Source organism: Cardiocondyla obscurior, linkage group LG20 (assembly GCF_019399895.1).
Source record: "Cardiocondyla obscurior isolate alpha-2009 linkage group LG20, Cobs3.1, whole genome shotgun sequence".
Classification (NCBI taxonomy): domain Eukaryota; kingdom Metazoa; phylum Arthropoda; class Insecta; order Hymenoptera; family Formicidae; genus Cardiocondyla; species Cardiocondyla obscurior.
This window is the reverse complement of record NC_091883.1, coordinates 776,230-794,227: the sequence shown is the minus strand read 5'-3', so window position 1 is coordinate 794,227 and position 17,998 is coordinate 776,230. Positions and strand designations below refer to the sequence as shown.

The 17,998-nt window shown below is 35.4% G+C and overlaps 2 protein-coding genes and 1 pseudogene across 2 annotated transcripts; 1 reads left to right on the top strand and 2 right to left on the bottom strand.

The window, feature by feature from the left end:
• Positions 1 to 704: 704 nt before the first annotated feature.
• Positions 705 to 3,089, top strand: LOC139110467 (uncharacterized). The gene is made up of 9 exons (XM_070670276.1): positions 705 to 796; positions 868 to 954; positions 1,063 to 1,158; positions 1,774 to 1,851; positions 1,913 to 1,999; positions 2,058 to 2,088; positions 2,196 to 2,282; positions 2,629 to 2,785; positions 3,076 to 3,089. Exons 1-9 carry the CDS (start codon positions 705 to 707, stop codon positions 3,087 to 3,089), a joined length of 729 nt encoding a protein of 242 aa, XP_070526377.1.
• Positions 3,090 to 7,871: 4,782 nt separating this feature from the next.
• LOC139110466 (zinc finger protein OZF-like) lies at positions 7,872 to 8,873 on the bottom strand. Its single transcript, XM_070670275.1, has one exon. The coding sequence runs from the start codon at positions 8,871 to 8,873 to the stop codon at positions 7,872 to 7,874; it is 1,002 nt and encodes a 333-aa protein (XP_070526376.1).
• A 1,205-nt stretch (positions 8,874 to 10,078) lies between these two features.
• LOC139110465 (uncharacterized) lies at positions 10,079 to 12,065 on the bottom strand (annotated as a pseudogene).
• Positions 12,066 to 17,998: the final 5,933 nt, after the last annotated feature.

Below are 17,998 nucleotides of genomic sequence, written 5' to 3'. Positions count from 1 at the left end.
CGATAAATAAGCAACAAAGCGTTATCTCGATTAAATTCCTTTGCGACCAACTTCATCTCTTTTTACTTGAACATTCCTATTTGAAAAAGGGTGTTTTACGTCTGAATTTGCTGAATCTCGAAATCTCGAATCTATTGTTGCCGTTTAAAACTCGCGCTGATTGGTTCTCTCTTGCTTGGCTTGCTTCTCGCCAAGCGAGAGAAAATGTCAGCTGTCAAAAAAGAGGTTTTGAGGTTTGGTTTTGGCTGTGGCTTTTTTTTAATTACTATTTTCTTGAATTAATGCGCACGCGCAGCGCACGCCTGTATTGTTCTAATGTAAAAAAAATAATGTTTTAGACACAAGAAATAAATAATAAAGAAACATATTTTTATATTATAAAAAGTAAAAAATATATGGACGTCTTATACAATACAGGAAAAAAAGAATGTCCAATTTTAATCCAAGAGATTAAAGTGGCAACTGCGTAAGTATTTTTTGTTAATTTAACTTCTTATGTTGTCGTTTGTTTTGTTTCTTTTAATCTCTTTTCTATTATATGAATAATTTTTATTATATGAATTTTTTAGAGGACAAATATATAAACCGGAAAAACGCCCGCTTTTGGAGCAAGAACCAAATGTATTTTTGTGAGTAGTAGTACAGTAGGATATTTCTCTCTCTCTCTCTCTTTTTTTTCTTCATTACATTAATATTTCAGAGAAATGAATACGGCTCAGCCTGTATTGCCTATATTAACTATAACGGCTTCGGCAACAGCAACTGACCACGTAGAAGTGGTCAGAAGCGCTTCTCTGTAAGTAGTAATAATAGTACATGTATTAAAAAAAAAAACGTTTAAACTTAATATAAATATTAATTTTTTAGATTAAATCTATCATCAGCTTTAAGAGAAGATAATTTTTCAGAAATTTCACAGCAATCAATGCCTAACAACTCTTTTATTGAAACCGCGTAAGTATTTATATTAAATAGTATAAATTTACTAATTAAGAGCATGTTAGCGCATGTTATTTTATATTAAAAAATTATTTGCATTTAATATCAATATTAATTTTTCAGTAGTGAAGTAAAAACAACGCCAACAGAAAAAACGCCGCCGATACTACTTAATAAATCATTTTTACGGGTGCCAATATACAGGGTGTCCCAGTTGATGTAAAAAAGTTTTTAGTTGTAGGTTGGGCTTCCAAAAATAAGTAGAAAAGTCCTATATGGTTTTGTAAGTTTAATAACCGAGAAAATAACATTTAAAGATTTGACGCCCCGCGTGCGAGCAAAAACGCGCCGTTCGAAGCTACCGAGACGTTAGTGGACCTAGAGGTGTGGCTTATCTTACTCTATTCACAAAGAAATGAGTAATCTATGAATCTCTGTAAATAGAGTGGGATGGGCCACACCATTACTCTATTTACAGACATTCATAGATTACTCATTTCTTTGTGAATAGAGTAAGATAAGCCACACCTCTAGGTTCACTAACGTCTCGGTAGCTTTCAGCGACCCGTTCTTACTCGCACGGGGGGCGTCAAATCTTTACATGTTATTTTCTCGGTTATTAACGCCTAACTTACAAAACTGTATAGGACTTTTTTACTTATTTTCGGAAGCTCAACCTACAACTAAGAACTTTTTTACATCAACTGGGACACCCTGTATAGTCCTTGCAGAAAACAATTAAATAATGAGACAGAGTAAGATATTTTTATACAAAAGTACGCTATGAAATAAGTGAGCCTGTAAGTTTTAATTACAAAATTGTTAATTTTTTAGATGTGTGCAAGAGATTAGCCCCATCAATTCTACTGTGGCGGTTGCGACTGCTGCTCATTCGGCTAACCGCAGTGATACGTAAGTATTTTTAATCATATATTTGTTTAAAATTTTTATTAAAAAATTATTAATATTTCAGACCACAAGCGGGGCCGTCTCATATGACAACAAATTATTCTGTGGCAGTTGCAGCAGCCGCAGCAGCAGATACAGACAGTGATACGTCGTAAGTATTTTTAATCATATACTTGTTTACAATTTTTATTAAAAAATTAATATTTCAGACCACAGGCGGGGCCTTCCAAATCTGTCGATGTAAGTATTATTTAAAGGTTTTATTATTAACAAACACATCTATTAACTTTAGAATACTCGCTTGTCTCTTTGTTATTTAAAAATTGGGACATTTTACACTTTTTCAGATAAAATGTCCAGAATGCAATAGAATTTTCACTTGTTGCCATAACCACGGAAGAAATAAAAGTAAAAAAGAAAATAATAAATCTACCGTAAGTACTTGTAACCATATGTTACGTTTAGTAGTAAAAAAAATAATTTTGACAGTACTTTGAAAAACAATGTTCTCCCGATTTTGATGTTTGTCCGTGTACTTTTGTATCTTGACGCGCTGATTACGAATCCCATAGTGGTTATTTGCAGAAATTGATTTTTATGGTGGAATCGATAAAAGAAACCATAAAACGATTTTTCTTGTTTATTTTTTTAAATATTAAGAATTTTAAACAATGTTTTTAGATTTTATTTTGAATGTTTTGAAAACAGACGGACATCAATATCGGGAGAGCATCGTTTTCGGAAGTTTATCTTTAATTTTTTTTACATTTTATATTTTAGTTTCAATGCTCAGAGTGTGATAAAAAATACACACTAGAACAAAATTTAAAAAGGCACATTAAATCGGCCCACACCAACTTTCAAATTAATTGCGAGTATTGCAAAAAAATATTTAAACGTAGCGATGTCTACAAAAAACACTTATATACGCAACACAGTAAGTATTAATATTGTGTATTAATACAAGGTGTATTATTCCATATTGACAAACTGTCAGTTAGATAAGTCTGGTGGATACAAGTTAATAAGTCCTGTGCCGTTTTGCAAAATTCTCAATAGTTTTTGAGAATTTTGCAAAACGGCACAGGACTTATTAACTTGTATCCACCAGACCAATCTAACTGACAGTTTGTCAATATGGAATGATACACCCTGTATAATTCATATCATTTTACATTTATGATTATGTTAAAAATTATGTATTTATAATATTAATTTTTTTTTCAGACATTGAAGACTAATTAAACAGACAATTAAACACAATTATTTATTTAATTATTTATTTTATAAAAAAACTAAATATATTTAAATCTATTTCTTTTATTCAAGTTGTATATAAATGTTAAAATAATAAAAAAAAAAACGTTGCAGAATAACAAAATAATTTTTAAAAACAATTGTGCAATTATTTATTCCTTCATTCATAAAGCGTGAGACGCCGTAAACAAGTCGCGAACGCGAGCGGAGAAAATGATTTTTTTTTAAGTTTTATTTCTATTATTTAAATTTATTACACAAATAAAAAATTGATAAATATGTTTTATTAATTATAACGTCAAAAAAAATAGAGAAAAAGGAAATTAATATCTCTTTCAATGAAAACAAAAAATTTATGATGTGCAATAATAAAACACGATTTATATACACGTATTCGGCTTTTCGTTAGATATTTTTTTGTATATCCATACTTTCTTATTTCTATATATAAACTATTAAAATAATATAGTATAATATTTTATTTTATTTATTATTTTTATTATTTTTTAATATTTTTTATAATATTAATATTATTATATTATTGATTATTTTATTTTTTATCTTTTTTATTTTTTTATCTTTTCTTGAATCGTGCGGTGCATTAAAATTTTCTAACCACACCGGTTGTATTTTTAAAAAATATTAAAAATACATCCGACAGTCCGAAGTCTGTGTAAGTGGGACGGGAAAAATTTGTTGCAATGCACGTTTATACTGGATGTCACAAACATACGTAAAAAAACATTTAGAGTAGATAGAACGCGGAAAAAACAGGGCGTGCAAAAAGAACGGATAGCGCGGAAAAAAGAAAGCGTACGGAAGGATCGGATAACGCGGAGAAAACAAAACGTGCGGAAAGAACAGATAGCGCGGAGAAAACAAGGCGGACGGAAAGAACGGATAGCGCGGAGAAAACAAGGCGGGCAGAAAGCACATTACAAGGTTTGATTGTCCACGTCGAAAGACTTAAAATTTTAAAACCCATGCTGATTGGTTCTTTTTTGCTTGGCTTGCTTCTTGCCAAGCGAAAGAAAATGTCAGCAGTCAAAAAAGAGGTTATGAGGTTTGGTTTTGGCATTGGCTTTTATTTAATTGCTATTTTCTTGCTTTTTTATGCACAAGTGATTCCACGTTCATATGTTTGTCACACATATCATTTATATCTGTTTTTTTCTATTTTCATTGTTAATAATATGTACTTCGGATTCTGCATGACGATAAATATTCGATAATTTAGCCGCCATATATATTTCACAAAATGTACAAAAACATAATTTTTTATTATGTGATACTTCGCGCAACCATGGTTTAAATATTTCAATATCTAACCATTGTTGTCGGAATGTTTGCCGTGCCCCGTAACTAATATTTTTCTCGTTTGCGTCATTTTTTGTTTCAAAATCGGTTTTATTAATTTTCTCATTATGACACGCAGAATCCGCATGTCGTGATACACATGTATTGCACGAAAAATCCTTTTTACAAATAATACAATGATATAAACTATCATCTGAAAGAACTTTTCGTATCCAAGATTTATAGCGATCATCAGAAAGCCAAGCTTCAACAAAGCTTCGCTTAGTTTTCTTTTTCAATAAATCGCAAAATTTTAATGTTTTATAAATTATAAATATTAGATACGAAGAAATAAAAAATAAATTGAATAGACTTACAATCTGTTGCAGCTTTCTGTAATAATTATTTCTCACAAAAACTATTACAACTGAGCAAATAAACTGTCAATATATACTAATTTAACTGTAGAAGTACTTTCAGTATATATAATAATTTTTTATTTATCGTTTCTGCTCACGGTCACGAAGCGCTCGTAGCTTAGGGCAAAACAAATGTATTGTATATAATCGCTTACAAAGTTATAAACGAGCAGTAGACGTCTGAAAGCGAGTAAAAATGAGCGAAAATCCTCGTAAGTAATATACATAATTGTTATTTTTTTTGTAATTCATTATCTAGTTTCAAGTTTTCAAAAATATTGTAAAATTAATACTTTTTTTATTTTTAGAAAATAGTGCATTAGAGCAACTCGTAGAAGTAGAGCGTCAGATAACTGCTCTTTTAGACCAGCATAAGCAGTTGCAGGACCAACTGCAACAACAGCCGCAGCCGCATTCGCAGCCGGAGCAGCAGCCGCAGCCGCAGCAGCAGAAGCAGCAGCCGCAAAAGCAGCAAAGTAACAACACTATTTAAATTCATATTTATTATTTATATTTAGTATATACTTATTTTTTTATTTATACATTTTAGAAAAACAAAAAAGAAGTTACGCGGGCGGACGTTCGCGAGGAACTTTTTGGAGAGGCCAAGACGGCATGCGAGGCCGGGGCGGCATGCGAGACCGAGGCGGCATGCGAGGCCGGGGCGGCATGCGAGGCCGAGGCGGCCAAAAATTTAGCAATTTTTTTAATTAATAAATAAAAATTTAAATAATTAATATTGCCGCACTTCTTTTTCATTTACTCCCGTAAAAAATTATCCTTCCTACATATAGTATACGCATTCTGTCGGACACTTTGCGTGTTAGACAGTTTATTAACAACTTAATATTAAGTTTGTCGGACACTTTGCGTGTTGGACAATTCAGAAATGTGGTATGATATGGCTACTGGCGAAGGTCCACATTAAAAAACCTAACGCACTGTAAGTGGCACCTCCTGGGTAGTGCGGAAGACCACATCATATTCTAACATACAGCCTGTAAAAAAACATGCATCTTGGTGCCCGCGATTCACGCGGCTCGCACGATGCGAGCACTCGTCTTAGTCACCGTAACTCGAAGGCTACGAATCGTAGCTGCCTCGGTGCGACGAAGACGGAACATATATATATCTGTCCTCTTCTGAAAGCCGAGCGAAGCCGAACAAAGCGCGCTCACCGACAGGACGCTGGCGTGTGTGCGTGGTTCCCCACTCCAGCAACATCGATGTTGCTCGGAGCTAAAATTCCCATCACTGTCTATAAAATATAAATATAAAATTAGCACTTAATATGTGTATATAAATACAAATATTTAATATGAATATAAATACTTTGATTTATTAGCTGCGGCTGCGGCTGCGGTTGCGGCTGCTGCTGCTGCTGCAAATACAGCACAGCAGCCATTTTCTTCTCCAGAACCTCTAGACGTACTAGTCCGTTTATTTCTTCTAAAAAATAAAAATTGTTATTAATTTTACAGTTGTAAGTTTTACAAAAGAATAAAAATGTACAAAAATATGTTATACTTACGAGGTAAATCGTTACTCGACATCTTCCTCTGCCTTCTGAAAGTTTTATGAACATATCCACGGAAACGCGTATAGCGCGAATTTGTTATGTTTATTTAGCATCGAGCGCTTCGGGACGCAAACGATAAATATTAAACCAAAAACATGAACAGTAAGACATTCGTATATATTCTAAAACAGTATATGTTGGCAATTTGCTCACAACTGTTAGTTAAATTTGTCAGGAGTTTGTTATAATAGTTCTCTATTTTTCGTGAGAAGATATTATTACGAAAAGCTGCAACGGACCGTGAGTCTTTAAAATTTATCTATTTTTACATATATATATATATATATATGTATATATATATATATATATATATATATATATACTGGGTATGTATATATATATTTGTATATATATATATATATATATACAGGGTGTCCCAAACAATGTGTCACTCCCAAAAACTATGGGTAGAAAATTTAAATCTAAGACAAAAAGTCAAATGCAATTTTTAAAAATTCTCAATAGTTTTCGAGAAAAAAATTAATATATATAAAATGTATAGACGTAAGAGTGACAAGGAAGCTGCGCGTGCGTGAGCGCGACAGGCGAATGACTAGAAATGGCACCGTCGTTTGTCGCGCTCATTCACACGCAGCTTTCTTGTCACTCTTACGTCTATACATTTTATATATTTTAATTTTTTTCTCGAAAACTATTGAGAATTTTTAAAAATTGCATTTGACTTTTCGTCTTAAATTTCAATTTTCTACCCATAGTTTTTGAAAGTGACACATTGTTTGGGACACCCTGTATAGGTGTTTTTTACTGCCCTTGAGGGCTACACTTTATTAAAGCAACGGGCTCAAGATATAATCAACGCCGCTAATAAAAGAGATAAAATAAAATAATGAAAATGATATAATAGCAAATTTTAAGTCAATCGTATATCGCTCAAACGCGTGCTAAAGAACGTCGTGAAAGGCGTAAACGTTAGGAGGCGCCACGCGTTGACCTCGTAAGGACTTAGGTGTCTCTTGTTGCTCCCGTTCGACGTGAGACGGCTGCGACGACCCGGCGACGAAGCAATTGTTCCGTTTCAACCACAATAACAAATAACAACGAAGAAAGAAGCGTGGTTCTCAAGTGAGAGAAAGCGAGAAACGAGTAGCCTGTGTATAGGTACGATAAAATCCATTTGTTGCATTGTCTGGTCATACGTGTTTAACGTTCTTCCCGTAGGTCACCAGTTGAATTGGTTGTGTAAAAGTGCCCGACGGCCTACGTAAATAATGATGGAGCCCAACGGTGCGGGAATGCCCGTGGGGGTAGCCTGTCCCGTATGCACCCTGTACTTACACGAGGGTATCAGCCTGCAGGAGCATCTGCAGATTCATTCAAAACAACAATTTATCAAGGCTCTCGTCAGCGCCTCCTCGTTGCAAAGCCAGCAGCAACAAAGTTTACCAGCGTCGACGGCAGCGGAAAAAATAGAAAAAGTGGATACATTAATAGCTATAATGAAAGACAAATTATCAATAAGACTTAGAACAAATCCGGCACTCGTACGGCCGCTCGCCGTTGTGCACACGCATATGTACCGTCAACAACGATTTTAGATAGATCTCCTTGCAGATCGGGCACTCAACGTTCTCGTTTTCGCGTTGAGCGTCAGGAACATATCGGCGATTGTGAGCGCGACGCATGTGACGTGTCAAACTGGCCATGTGAATGAATCGCTCGCTGCAATACGTGCACTTCTTAGGCTTTTCGTCGTGTACGTCTTTGTGCCAGGCGAGCTTCTTCTTCGAATGTAACACTTCGCCGCATATGTGACATACGTAACCTTTGAGTGTCTTCTTTATGTTAAGATGATGCCGGTTTTTGTGTTGCGTCAGATTTGAATATCTACGGAAAGTCTCGTTGCACATACTACATTTGAACGGCGCGTTGCGGGTGTGGCCGTTGATATGTTCCTCCAGCTTCTGTTTCGTAAGGAACGCTTTGTCACATACGGTACAAGAAAACGGCTTGATGCCCAAGTGACGTCTTATGTGAAGCTTGAAGTTTTGCTTTCGATTAAAATATTTGCCGCATTGTTCGCACTCCAATGGGTGTATCTTCAAATGATTATTAAACAGGACCACCGTTGGAAATTCTTCCTTACATATACAGCATTTAGAGATCTCGCGTCCTTTCGCCTCGATTATTTTTGAGCAGTCTTCGTGAAAGCTCGAACTTGCTTCTATTAATTTTTTGTTTTGCATGTCGCATACATGTCTTATTGATAACTTTTTTTCCATTATAGCTATCAATGTCTCTACTTTTTCTATTTTCGCCGCTGCCGCCGACGCTGGTAAAGTTTGCTGCTGCTGGCTTTGAAACGAGGAGGCGCTGACATTGACGAGAGCATCGATAACCTGTTGTTTGGAATGAATCTCCAGATGCTCCTGCAGGCTGATACCCTCGTGCAAGTACAGGGTGCATACGGGACAGGCTACGACCCCCACGGGCATTCCCGCACCGTTGGGCTCCATCGTTATCTCCGTAGGCCGTCGGGCACCTTTACACAAGCAACTCAACTGGTGACCTACGGGAAGAACGTTAAACACGTATGACCAGACAATGCAACAAACGGTTTTTATCGTACCTATACATAGGCTACTCGTTTCTCGCTCTCTCTCACTTGAAAACCACGCTTCTCTTTTCGTGTTGAAACGGAACAATCGCTTCGTCGCCGGGTCGTGGCAGCCGTCTCACGTCGAACGGGAGCAACAAGAGACACCTAAGTCCTTACGAGGTCAACGCGTGGCGCCTCCTAACGTTTACGCCTTTCACGACGTTCTTTAGCACGCGTTTGAGCGATATACGCTTGACTTAAAATTTGCTATTATATCATTTTCATTATTTTATTTTATCTCTTTTATTAGCGGCGTTGATTATATCTTGAGCCCGTTGCTTTAATAAAGTGTAGCCCCCAAGGGCAGTAAAAAACACCTATACAGGGTGTCCCAAACAATGTGTCACTTTCAAAAACTATGGGTAGAAAATTGAAATCTAAGACGAAAAGTCAAATGCAATTTTTAAAAATTCTCAATAGTTTTCGAGAAAAAAATTAAAATATATAAAATGTATAGACGTAAGAGCGACAAGGATGCTGCGCGTGAGTGAGCGCAACAGGCGACGCGCCATTTCTAGCCATTTCTAATTCGATTTCTACCTTTCGTATCGTCCACGGTATCACATCTGCTGTATTTTGTACTCGTTCAATCTTATACAGCATTATGCTGAGTAAATACATAATATATTATAATACTATTATATTAGTAATACTGCACATGTAGCTATTAAAATATCAATTACAGTAATATTTATGTATGTTTAATATCAATTAAACCAAACAGAAAATATATTATTTTATCACATATATTCGTTTTATATATATAAACATAATCATCTCTCATTATAATTATATAATACTGTATTTCTTCGTCGTTCAGTCTTATACAGCATTATGTTGTGTAAAATATATAATGTAATATTATTAATAATACCGCACATGTTAGCTATTTGAAATAGTAAATTAAAGTGATATTTGTTTCATACCAAACTAAACAGAAAAGATATCATTTTATCACATATTGATCTTATAATCAAAAAACAAAAGTATAATAGTAAATATAAAAATTGTTTTTAAAATAACAAAAATAAATAGCTTAATATATGCTATACAAAATATAATTTAAGAATTTTCAAAAATATTTTCTTTTTCGAGCAACGCTTTTAACAGTTTTATTTTCTCTTCATGTCGTTCTTGTTTTTGTTTTCTTTTTCTTTATAAATTTCTATTAAGGTTTCCAGTAATTTAGATTTAGTTGTATTATTTTTTGGTTTAGATTTTTGCAATAAAGTAGTTCTTTTAACATTGATTTCAGTGTTATTGGCACTTTGTATAATTTCTGGCTCTAAACTGTCATCTTTAGCAGCAATTTGTTTTATTTCGTTTTCATAGCTTATTTTAGCCCTTTTAGATCCAGATGTTGAATTATTCTTGATACAAATGCATTTTCTTCTAAGAATAGTTTTATAACGATTTTCGCATTGTATATAAGTTTTCTGTATATTTAAAAACGTTTCTAAATCATTTGTGTTCATTCGACTACGAAGTTTAGAGCGTTAAATTATATTATAATTCTCGCGTCTAATATGCGCTCCAGCGTCGCGATATTTCGAGTCTACCGTCGCGTATTTATTGATCTTGTCGATATCCTTGAATCGCCGATGGTTCAACGCGTTGTGTTTTCGGCAGAAGTCAGTCTAATCTAGTTCAAACCGAATATTTCGCTGACTTCGCTTTGTTTTCGTCGCCGGGTTCCGACTATCCTAGGCTCCGTACCGCGAAAAGACGACTAGTTTCGCTCGAACTCCGCACCTGTGCGTCTCGCCTTTGTGTATCGGCTCGCTCTCGCGCGACGATTTTCGATTCGGTTCTTTATATACATTTTTTTTCTTCTTGCGTTCTCAATAGCAACTCGGTGAATTCACGTCAGTGAATTTATTATTTCGGCGCCAATTCATTTCTTAATTATTGCTACCGCTGGAATGCAGGGATTCGCGCTCGCGGCAATCACCGGCTCGCGCTCTCAAGATCTCCGTCGTCCGCGGCAAGATCTCCGACGATCGAGTAGATCATTTATCTACTCTCAAGATTTCCGACGGATAAGCCGGGTCAGGAAGATTTCCGATCGTTTACTGAAATCCTTGCCTTCACCGGCGCGCTTGTATTTTCTTTGTGTTTTTTTTTTTGTTGTAAATACATTGAGTTCACGTTTCTGTTAATTTTAATTATTCTGGTTTTTTTTCTCAATTCCCGCGATCGGCTCTCTCTCTCATTTCCTCTCAACCAACTCACGCGTCGAGCTCATTGCTGAGCAAGTCTATTTCCACGCGAACGCGATCGCGCAAGATCACGTACAATTTGCTATTTGAATCCACATCATTTTTTTATTTTTCAATTTTTTCATTGGACCAGCTACTTCTAAATATTCAGCATATTTATCCAATACAAACCTGGTGCTTTCTTCAGACCACTCGTCAATGTTGTTTGTTACATTAACACTTAACTCATTTTCGTTACAACTGGATAATTTTGTTTCCTTCTCATGCATATTATTGTCAGGAATTTCATATCCAGCCTCCAATAATTCTTTTTTATGTAACATTGTTATGCGTACATCACCTAATAAAATATACAACTAACGTTAATGTAACATTATGTGACAAGTTAACCTTTATACTATAAAGAATATTTGATGCTCTTCTTATCATTAAACTAAAATGTATAAAAATATAAAATAAGATTACCTGCTTCCTCTATTTCACACAAAATACGATTATTACTTTCTATAATAGAATTATTCTGATATAATATAAATTTCTTAAATATTGTGCTCATTTTTTTTTGCATGAAAAACCGTCATCGATCGACCACCACTAGTTTAGTACTGTACAATCGTTGTGTGCATTAAATCGGTGTACCACTGAGAAAGGATTGACCAACCACAGTGGAACACTATGTAGTGACTGCACTTATATAATTTTAGTGCAACACGTATTTAGAATCAGTGCAAAGTCAGTGCAAGCGACCGAATTCACCATTAATTAAAAGACATAACATGTCTTAAAATCGGTAACAAGAAACCAACTTTCATGAGTATCACATAACAGTCGAAAACTTGACAAAAGGACACTTTAACGGGCCCGTTATATTCCAACTAAAATGTAATTTTAAATATGAGAAAACGACGCCACCCAGTGATGGGAATTATAGCTCCGAGCAACATCGATGTTGCTGGAGTGGGGAACCACGCACACACGCCAGCGTCCTGTCGGTGAGCGCGCTTCGTTCGGCTTCGCTCGGCTTTCAGAAGAGGACAGATATATATATGTTCCGTCTTCGACGCACCGAGGCAGCTACGATTCGTAGCCTACGAATCGTAGCCTTCGAGTTACGGTGACTAAGACGAGTGCTCGCATCGTGCGAGCCGCGTGAATCGCGGGCACCAAGATGCATGTTTTTTTACAGGCTGTATGTTAGAATATGATGTGGTCTTCCGCACTACCCAGGAGGTGCCACTTACAGTGCGTTAGGTTTTTTAATGTGGACCTTCGCCAGTAGCCATATCATACCACATTTCTGAATTGTCCAACACGCAAAGTGTCCGACAAACTTAATATTAAATTGTTAATAAACTGTCTAACACGTAAAATGTCCGACAGAATGCGTAACTATATGTAGGAAGGATAATTTTTTACGGGAGTAAATGAAAAAGAAGAGCGGAAATATTATTTAAATTTTTATTCAATTAATTAAAAAAAAATTGATAAATTTTTTGGCCGCCCCGGCCTCGCATGCCGCCCCGGCCTCGCATGCCGCCCCGGCCTCGCATGCCGCCTCGGTCTCGCATGCCGCCCCGGCCTCGCATGCCGCCCCGGCCTCTCCAAAAACTCCCTCGCGACCGTCCGGCCGCGTAACCTCTTTTTCGTTTTTCTAAAATGTATAAATAAAAAAATAAGTATATACTAAATATAAATAATAAATATGAATTTAAATTTTGTTATTACTTTGCTGCTTCTGCTGCGGCTGCTGCTCCTGCTGCTGCGGCTGCGGCTGTTGCTCCTGCTGCTGCGGCTGCGGCTGCGGATGCGGCTGCGGCTGCGGCTGCGGATGCGGCTGCGGCTGTTGTTGCAGTTCTTCCTGCAACTGCTTATGAGTTTGTAAAAGTGAGGTAATTTGATGCTCTACCTCCACGAGCCGCTCTAACGCACTATTTTCTAAAAAATGAAAAAAGTATTAATTTTACAATATATGAATTACAAAAAAAATAACAATTATGTATATTACTTACGAGGATTTTCGCTCATCTTTAGATGATTTCGCTCGCTTTTAGACGTCTACTGCTCGTTTAAAACTTTGTAAGCGATTATATACAATACATTTGTTTTGCCCTAAGCTACGAGCGCTTCGTGACCGCGAGCAGAAACAATAAATAAAATATTATTATATATACTGAAAGTACTTCTACAGTTAAATTAGTATATATTGACAGTTTATTTGCTCAATTGTAATAGCTTTTGTGAGAAATAATTATTACAGAAAGCTGCAACAGATTGTAAGTCTTTTCAATTTATTTTTTATTTTTTCGTATCTAATATTTATAATATATAAAACATTAAAATGTGCGATTTATTGAAAAAGAAAGCTAAGCGAAGCTTTGTTGAAGCTTGGCTTTCTGATGATCGCTATAAATCTTGGATACGAAAAGTTCCCTCAGATGATAGTTTATATCATTGTATTATTTGTAAAAAGATTTTTCGTGCAATACATGTGTATTACGACATGCGGATTCTGCGTGTCATAATGAGAAAATTAATGAAACCGATTTAGAAACAAATAATGACGCAAACGAGAAAAATATTAGTTACGGGGCACGGCAAACATTCCGACAACAATGGTTAGATATTGAAATATTTAAACCATGGTTGCGCGAAGTATCACATAATAAAAAATTATGTTTTTGTACATTTTGTGAAATGTATATGGTGGCTAAATTATCAAATATTTATCGTCATGCAGAATCCGAAGTACATATTATTAACAATGAAAATAGAAAAAAAAAAGATATAAATGATATGTGTGACAAAAATATGAACGTGGAATCACTTGTGCCGTTTGATGACGAAAAGAAGGCAGCAGAAATTCGATATGCTGCATTTATTGCTGAAAAAAATATTTCATTCGAAACGGCACAAGATATTCTAACATTGTTTAAAGAAATAGGAAAAGATTCTAAAATAATAAAAGGCATGACAATGAATCGAAAAAAATGTAAAGGAATTATTTCCAACGTTTTATGTCCGATAGAAACAAATCGTGTAGTTGACATATTACAAAATAATAAATTTTCAATTTTTGTAGATGAAACATCAGACATTTCGAATCAGAAATGGATGACGTTTCTTGTGCGGTATGTTGATCCTGAAACGTTAGATAGTCGTTCACAATTAGTAAAATTAATAAATATTGACGCAAAAATAGCAGCGCGGAAAAATTATTTGATGCATTTTTAAATAAAATGTGGAAATTGCAAATTCCATTTCAAAATATAATTGCTATGTCATGCGACAATGCACATGTTATGGTGGGCAAATATTCATCTTTTAAAACAAAACTTCAAAAGTTTTGTCATAAATTATTAACATTTTCATGCCCGTGCCATTCCGCAGCTTTAATTGCACATAATGCATGTAGTAAAATTCCAGAACATTGCGAAGAATTTGTTAAAAAAGTTGCAACTTTTATCAACAGTAGTCCGAAACGTTCGGCTATTTTTGAAGAATTTGCTATAAGTTTTCAGGAAACAAACCGCAAAATTTTAAAGTTGTCAGATACACGATGGCTTTCTCGATATTCAAGTATTGAACGACTTCTTGAGTACTGGAATACTCTATTTCTGTTTTTAACTGAAATAGTAGTAAATGAAAAAACAAAATCTGGAGAATATATACTTTCTATAATGCAAAAACCTGATACAAAAGCTTACTTATTATTTTTAAAACATATTTTATATAATTTTAATTCTTTCAATCTCTTTTTCCAAAGCCTAGAAACAAGAATCCAAGTATTAAACAGAAAATCTTTAGAATTTTTATGTGGCATTTGTAGAAATTTCTTAAAACCTGAGCTATTAAGCAGTTTAAAAGAAATTGATATGCCAGAGTTTGATAAAACAGAAAATCAAATTTCAATAAATGAAATATATTTAGGAGAAGAATGTCAAATATATCTAAATAATTTAATTACGGAAGGACATGCAGACGTTGTTGCAAACATTGACGAGATTGTTTGCAATTTTACGTAACAGCTGCCAAGACAATTTGTAAAAGGCTACCAATAATGCCTTTTTATCGAAATTAAAAGTTTTGAATTTAATACGGCTTTACGCGATAGTTTAGAGAAAGTTCATTTTTGATGTCGTTTTGCGCTCCGACCAACCCCCGCCGAGATACAGATTTAAAGTCACAAATTGAAATTTTTCAAAGTCCATAAAAGTAAATTTTTTTCGCGAATTTAGAGTTCTGAAGGGAGTTCTGTTTTAAAGAGTTCTCTCGAAAACTATTGGGTCGTTTTGCGCTCCGAGAACCCCGCCGAGTTACAACCCCTAAAAGTACAATAATTTTTTTCGCGAATTTCGGAGTTCTCAAGGGAGTTCTGTTTGCCCCCGAGGAGTTCTCTCGAAAACTATTGGGTCGTTTTGCGCTCCGACCAACCCCGCCGAGATACAGCCCTAAACGTCACAAATTGAAATTTTTCTAAGTCCATAAAAGTAAATTTTTTTCGCGAATTTCGGAGTTCTCAAGGGAGTTCTGTTTGCCCCCGAAGAGTTCTCTCGAAAACTATTGGGTCGTTTTGCTCCGACCAACCCCCGCCGAGTTACAACCCCTAAAGTCACAATAATTTTTTTCGGGAGTTCTCAAGGGAGTTCTGTTTGCCCCGAGTTCTCTCGAAAACTATTGGGTCGTTTTGCGCTCCGACCAACCCCGCCGAGATACAGCCCCTAAACGTCACAAATTGAAATTTTTCTAAGTCCATTAAAAGTAAATTTTTCGCGAATTTCGGAGTTCTCAAGGGAGTTCTGTTTGCCCCCAAGGAGTTCTCTCGAAAACTATTGGGTCGTTTTGCGCTCCGACCAACCCCGCCGAGTTACAACCCCAAAAGTCACAAAAATTTTTTTCATGAATTTCGGAGTTCTCAAGGAAGTTCTGTTTGCCCCCCGAGGAGTTCTCTCGAAAACTATTGGGTCGTTTCGCGCTCCGACCAACCCCCGCCGAGTTACAACCCCTTAAAAGTCACAAAAATTTTTTTTCGCGAATTTCGTAGTTTTCAAAAGAGTTCTGTTTACCCCCCGAGGAGTTCTCTCGAAAACTATTAGGGTATTTTTTATTACGCTTGGTTGAATAATATTCAATAAAAGATTTATTGCATTGTTAGTATAATTAATAGTAATTTTATGCATTTGATTAACTTAATAAAAAATGTAAATATTAGAGAAATATTACTAAAATATATTTAAGAATCATTAAAAAAAATTAAGGTATTGCAGTTACTTACATTATTTGGAGGTACGTTGTTGTAATGCGCATGGATTTTACTATCATATCTACTCATTAGAGAATATTAATTTCTACTCTAACGCGGAAGTTATGAAAGTACCCATGCGCATCTTTTGCCAATCGTTGCTGGATATGACGTTCAGTTTTTTTAAGTGCAGTTTCTTTTTACATAGAACAAGGATCATTGTGCATAGCGCACAATGAATTGGATTGTTACCGCCGCGCATTGCGCAGATTTACATTTTATCAAGATTTACCGCCGCGCATTGCGCAGATTTCTGCTTCAAGACTGTTACCGCCACGCATTGCGCAGATTTTTGCTTCATCAAGACTGTTACCGCCGCGCATTGCGCAGACTTTTGCTTCATCAAGACTGTTGCCGCCGCGCATTGCGCAGATTTACGTTTTATCGAGACTTACCGCCGCGCATTGTGCAGATTTACGTTTTATCAATACTTACCGCCGCGCATTACGCAGATTTACGTTTTATCAAGACTTACCGCTGCGTATTGCGCAGATTTCTGCTTCATCAAGACTTACCGCCGCGCATTGCGCAGATTTCTGCTTCATCAAGATTTTTACCGCCGCGCATTGCGCAGATATCTGCTTCATCAAGACTGTTACGCCGCGCATTGCGCAGATTTCTGCTTCATAGACTGTTACCGCGCGCGCAGAATAACGTTTTATCAAAACGTTTTATATAAAAAGCTATTAAAGATATAATTTTTATTGCTGTTATAATTTTTTGTTTTTCATTTGTTACCTTACTTATATTTTATATTGTTTATTTATTGTTTTATATAAAGTATTACGTGTGGGAATATAACTTGATTTTTATCTGCACTGCATCGCTTTGCGGGCATATCGTTGTAGTGGCTCCAATGGAGATTGGCATATGTATATGCAGTGTAATGTCCTTGGTAGTTTAGTGAACCAAGTTTTTCGTATGACACTATTCCTGCTAGCAAATATCTGTTTTCTTCTATTTCAACATTTTTAGCGACATTATCTAAGGTATGTTTCAGTTCTTTTATGCGATTATTTTTTAAATAATCTGTATAAGATATTATGCTCGTATCAATAATTAGGTGTGGTCCGTATGTTACTGTATAATTAACTGTTTCTTTGCATTTGTAGCACTTTGTCTTATTTGTGCGAATAATTTCATCGTCGATTGCTTTTTGCATGTTATTTAGCCCGTTTTTTAAAATTTCATCAACATTAATATTACATGTTGGCGATAATTTCTTCAAACTGTGGCTACACTTCTTGCAGTGATACTCTCTTTTGTAGCTCGGAATATTTGAAAATAGTTTTTCAATTAGGTGCGCAGCATTACAATTGGCATTGAGCGAATGCGAAGTGCGCGTTGAACGCGAGAAATTTGATTTAAAAATTTCTGTATCTACTAAAACTGCTGCTCTCGTACTATAATCACTTGCAATTATTTTTCCTCGTTGTAGAATATCCATTACAAATTTAATAAATA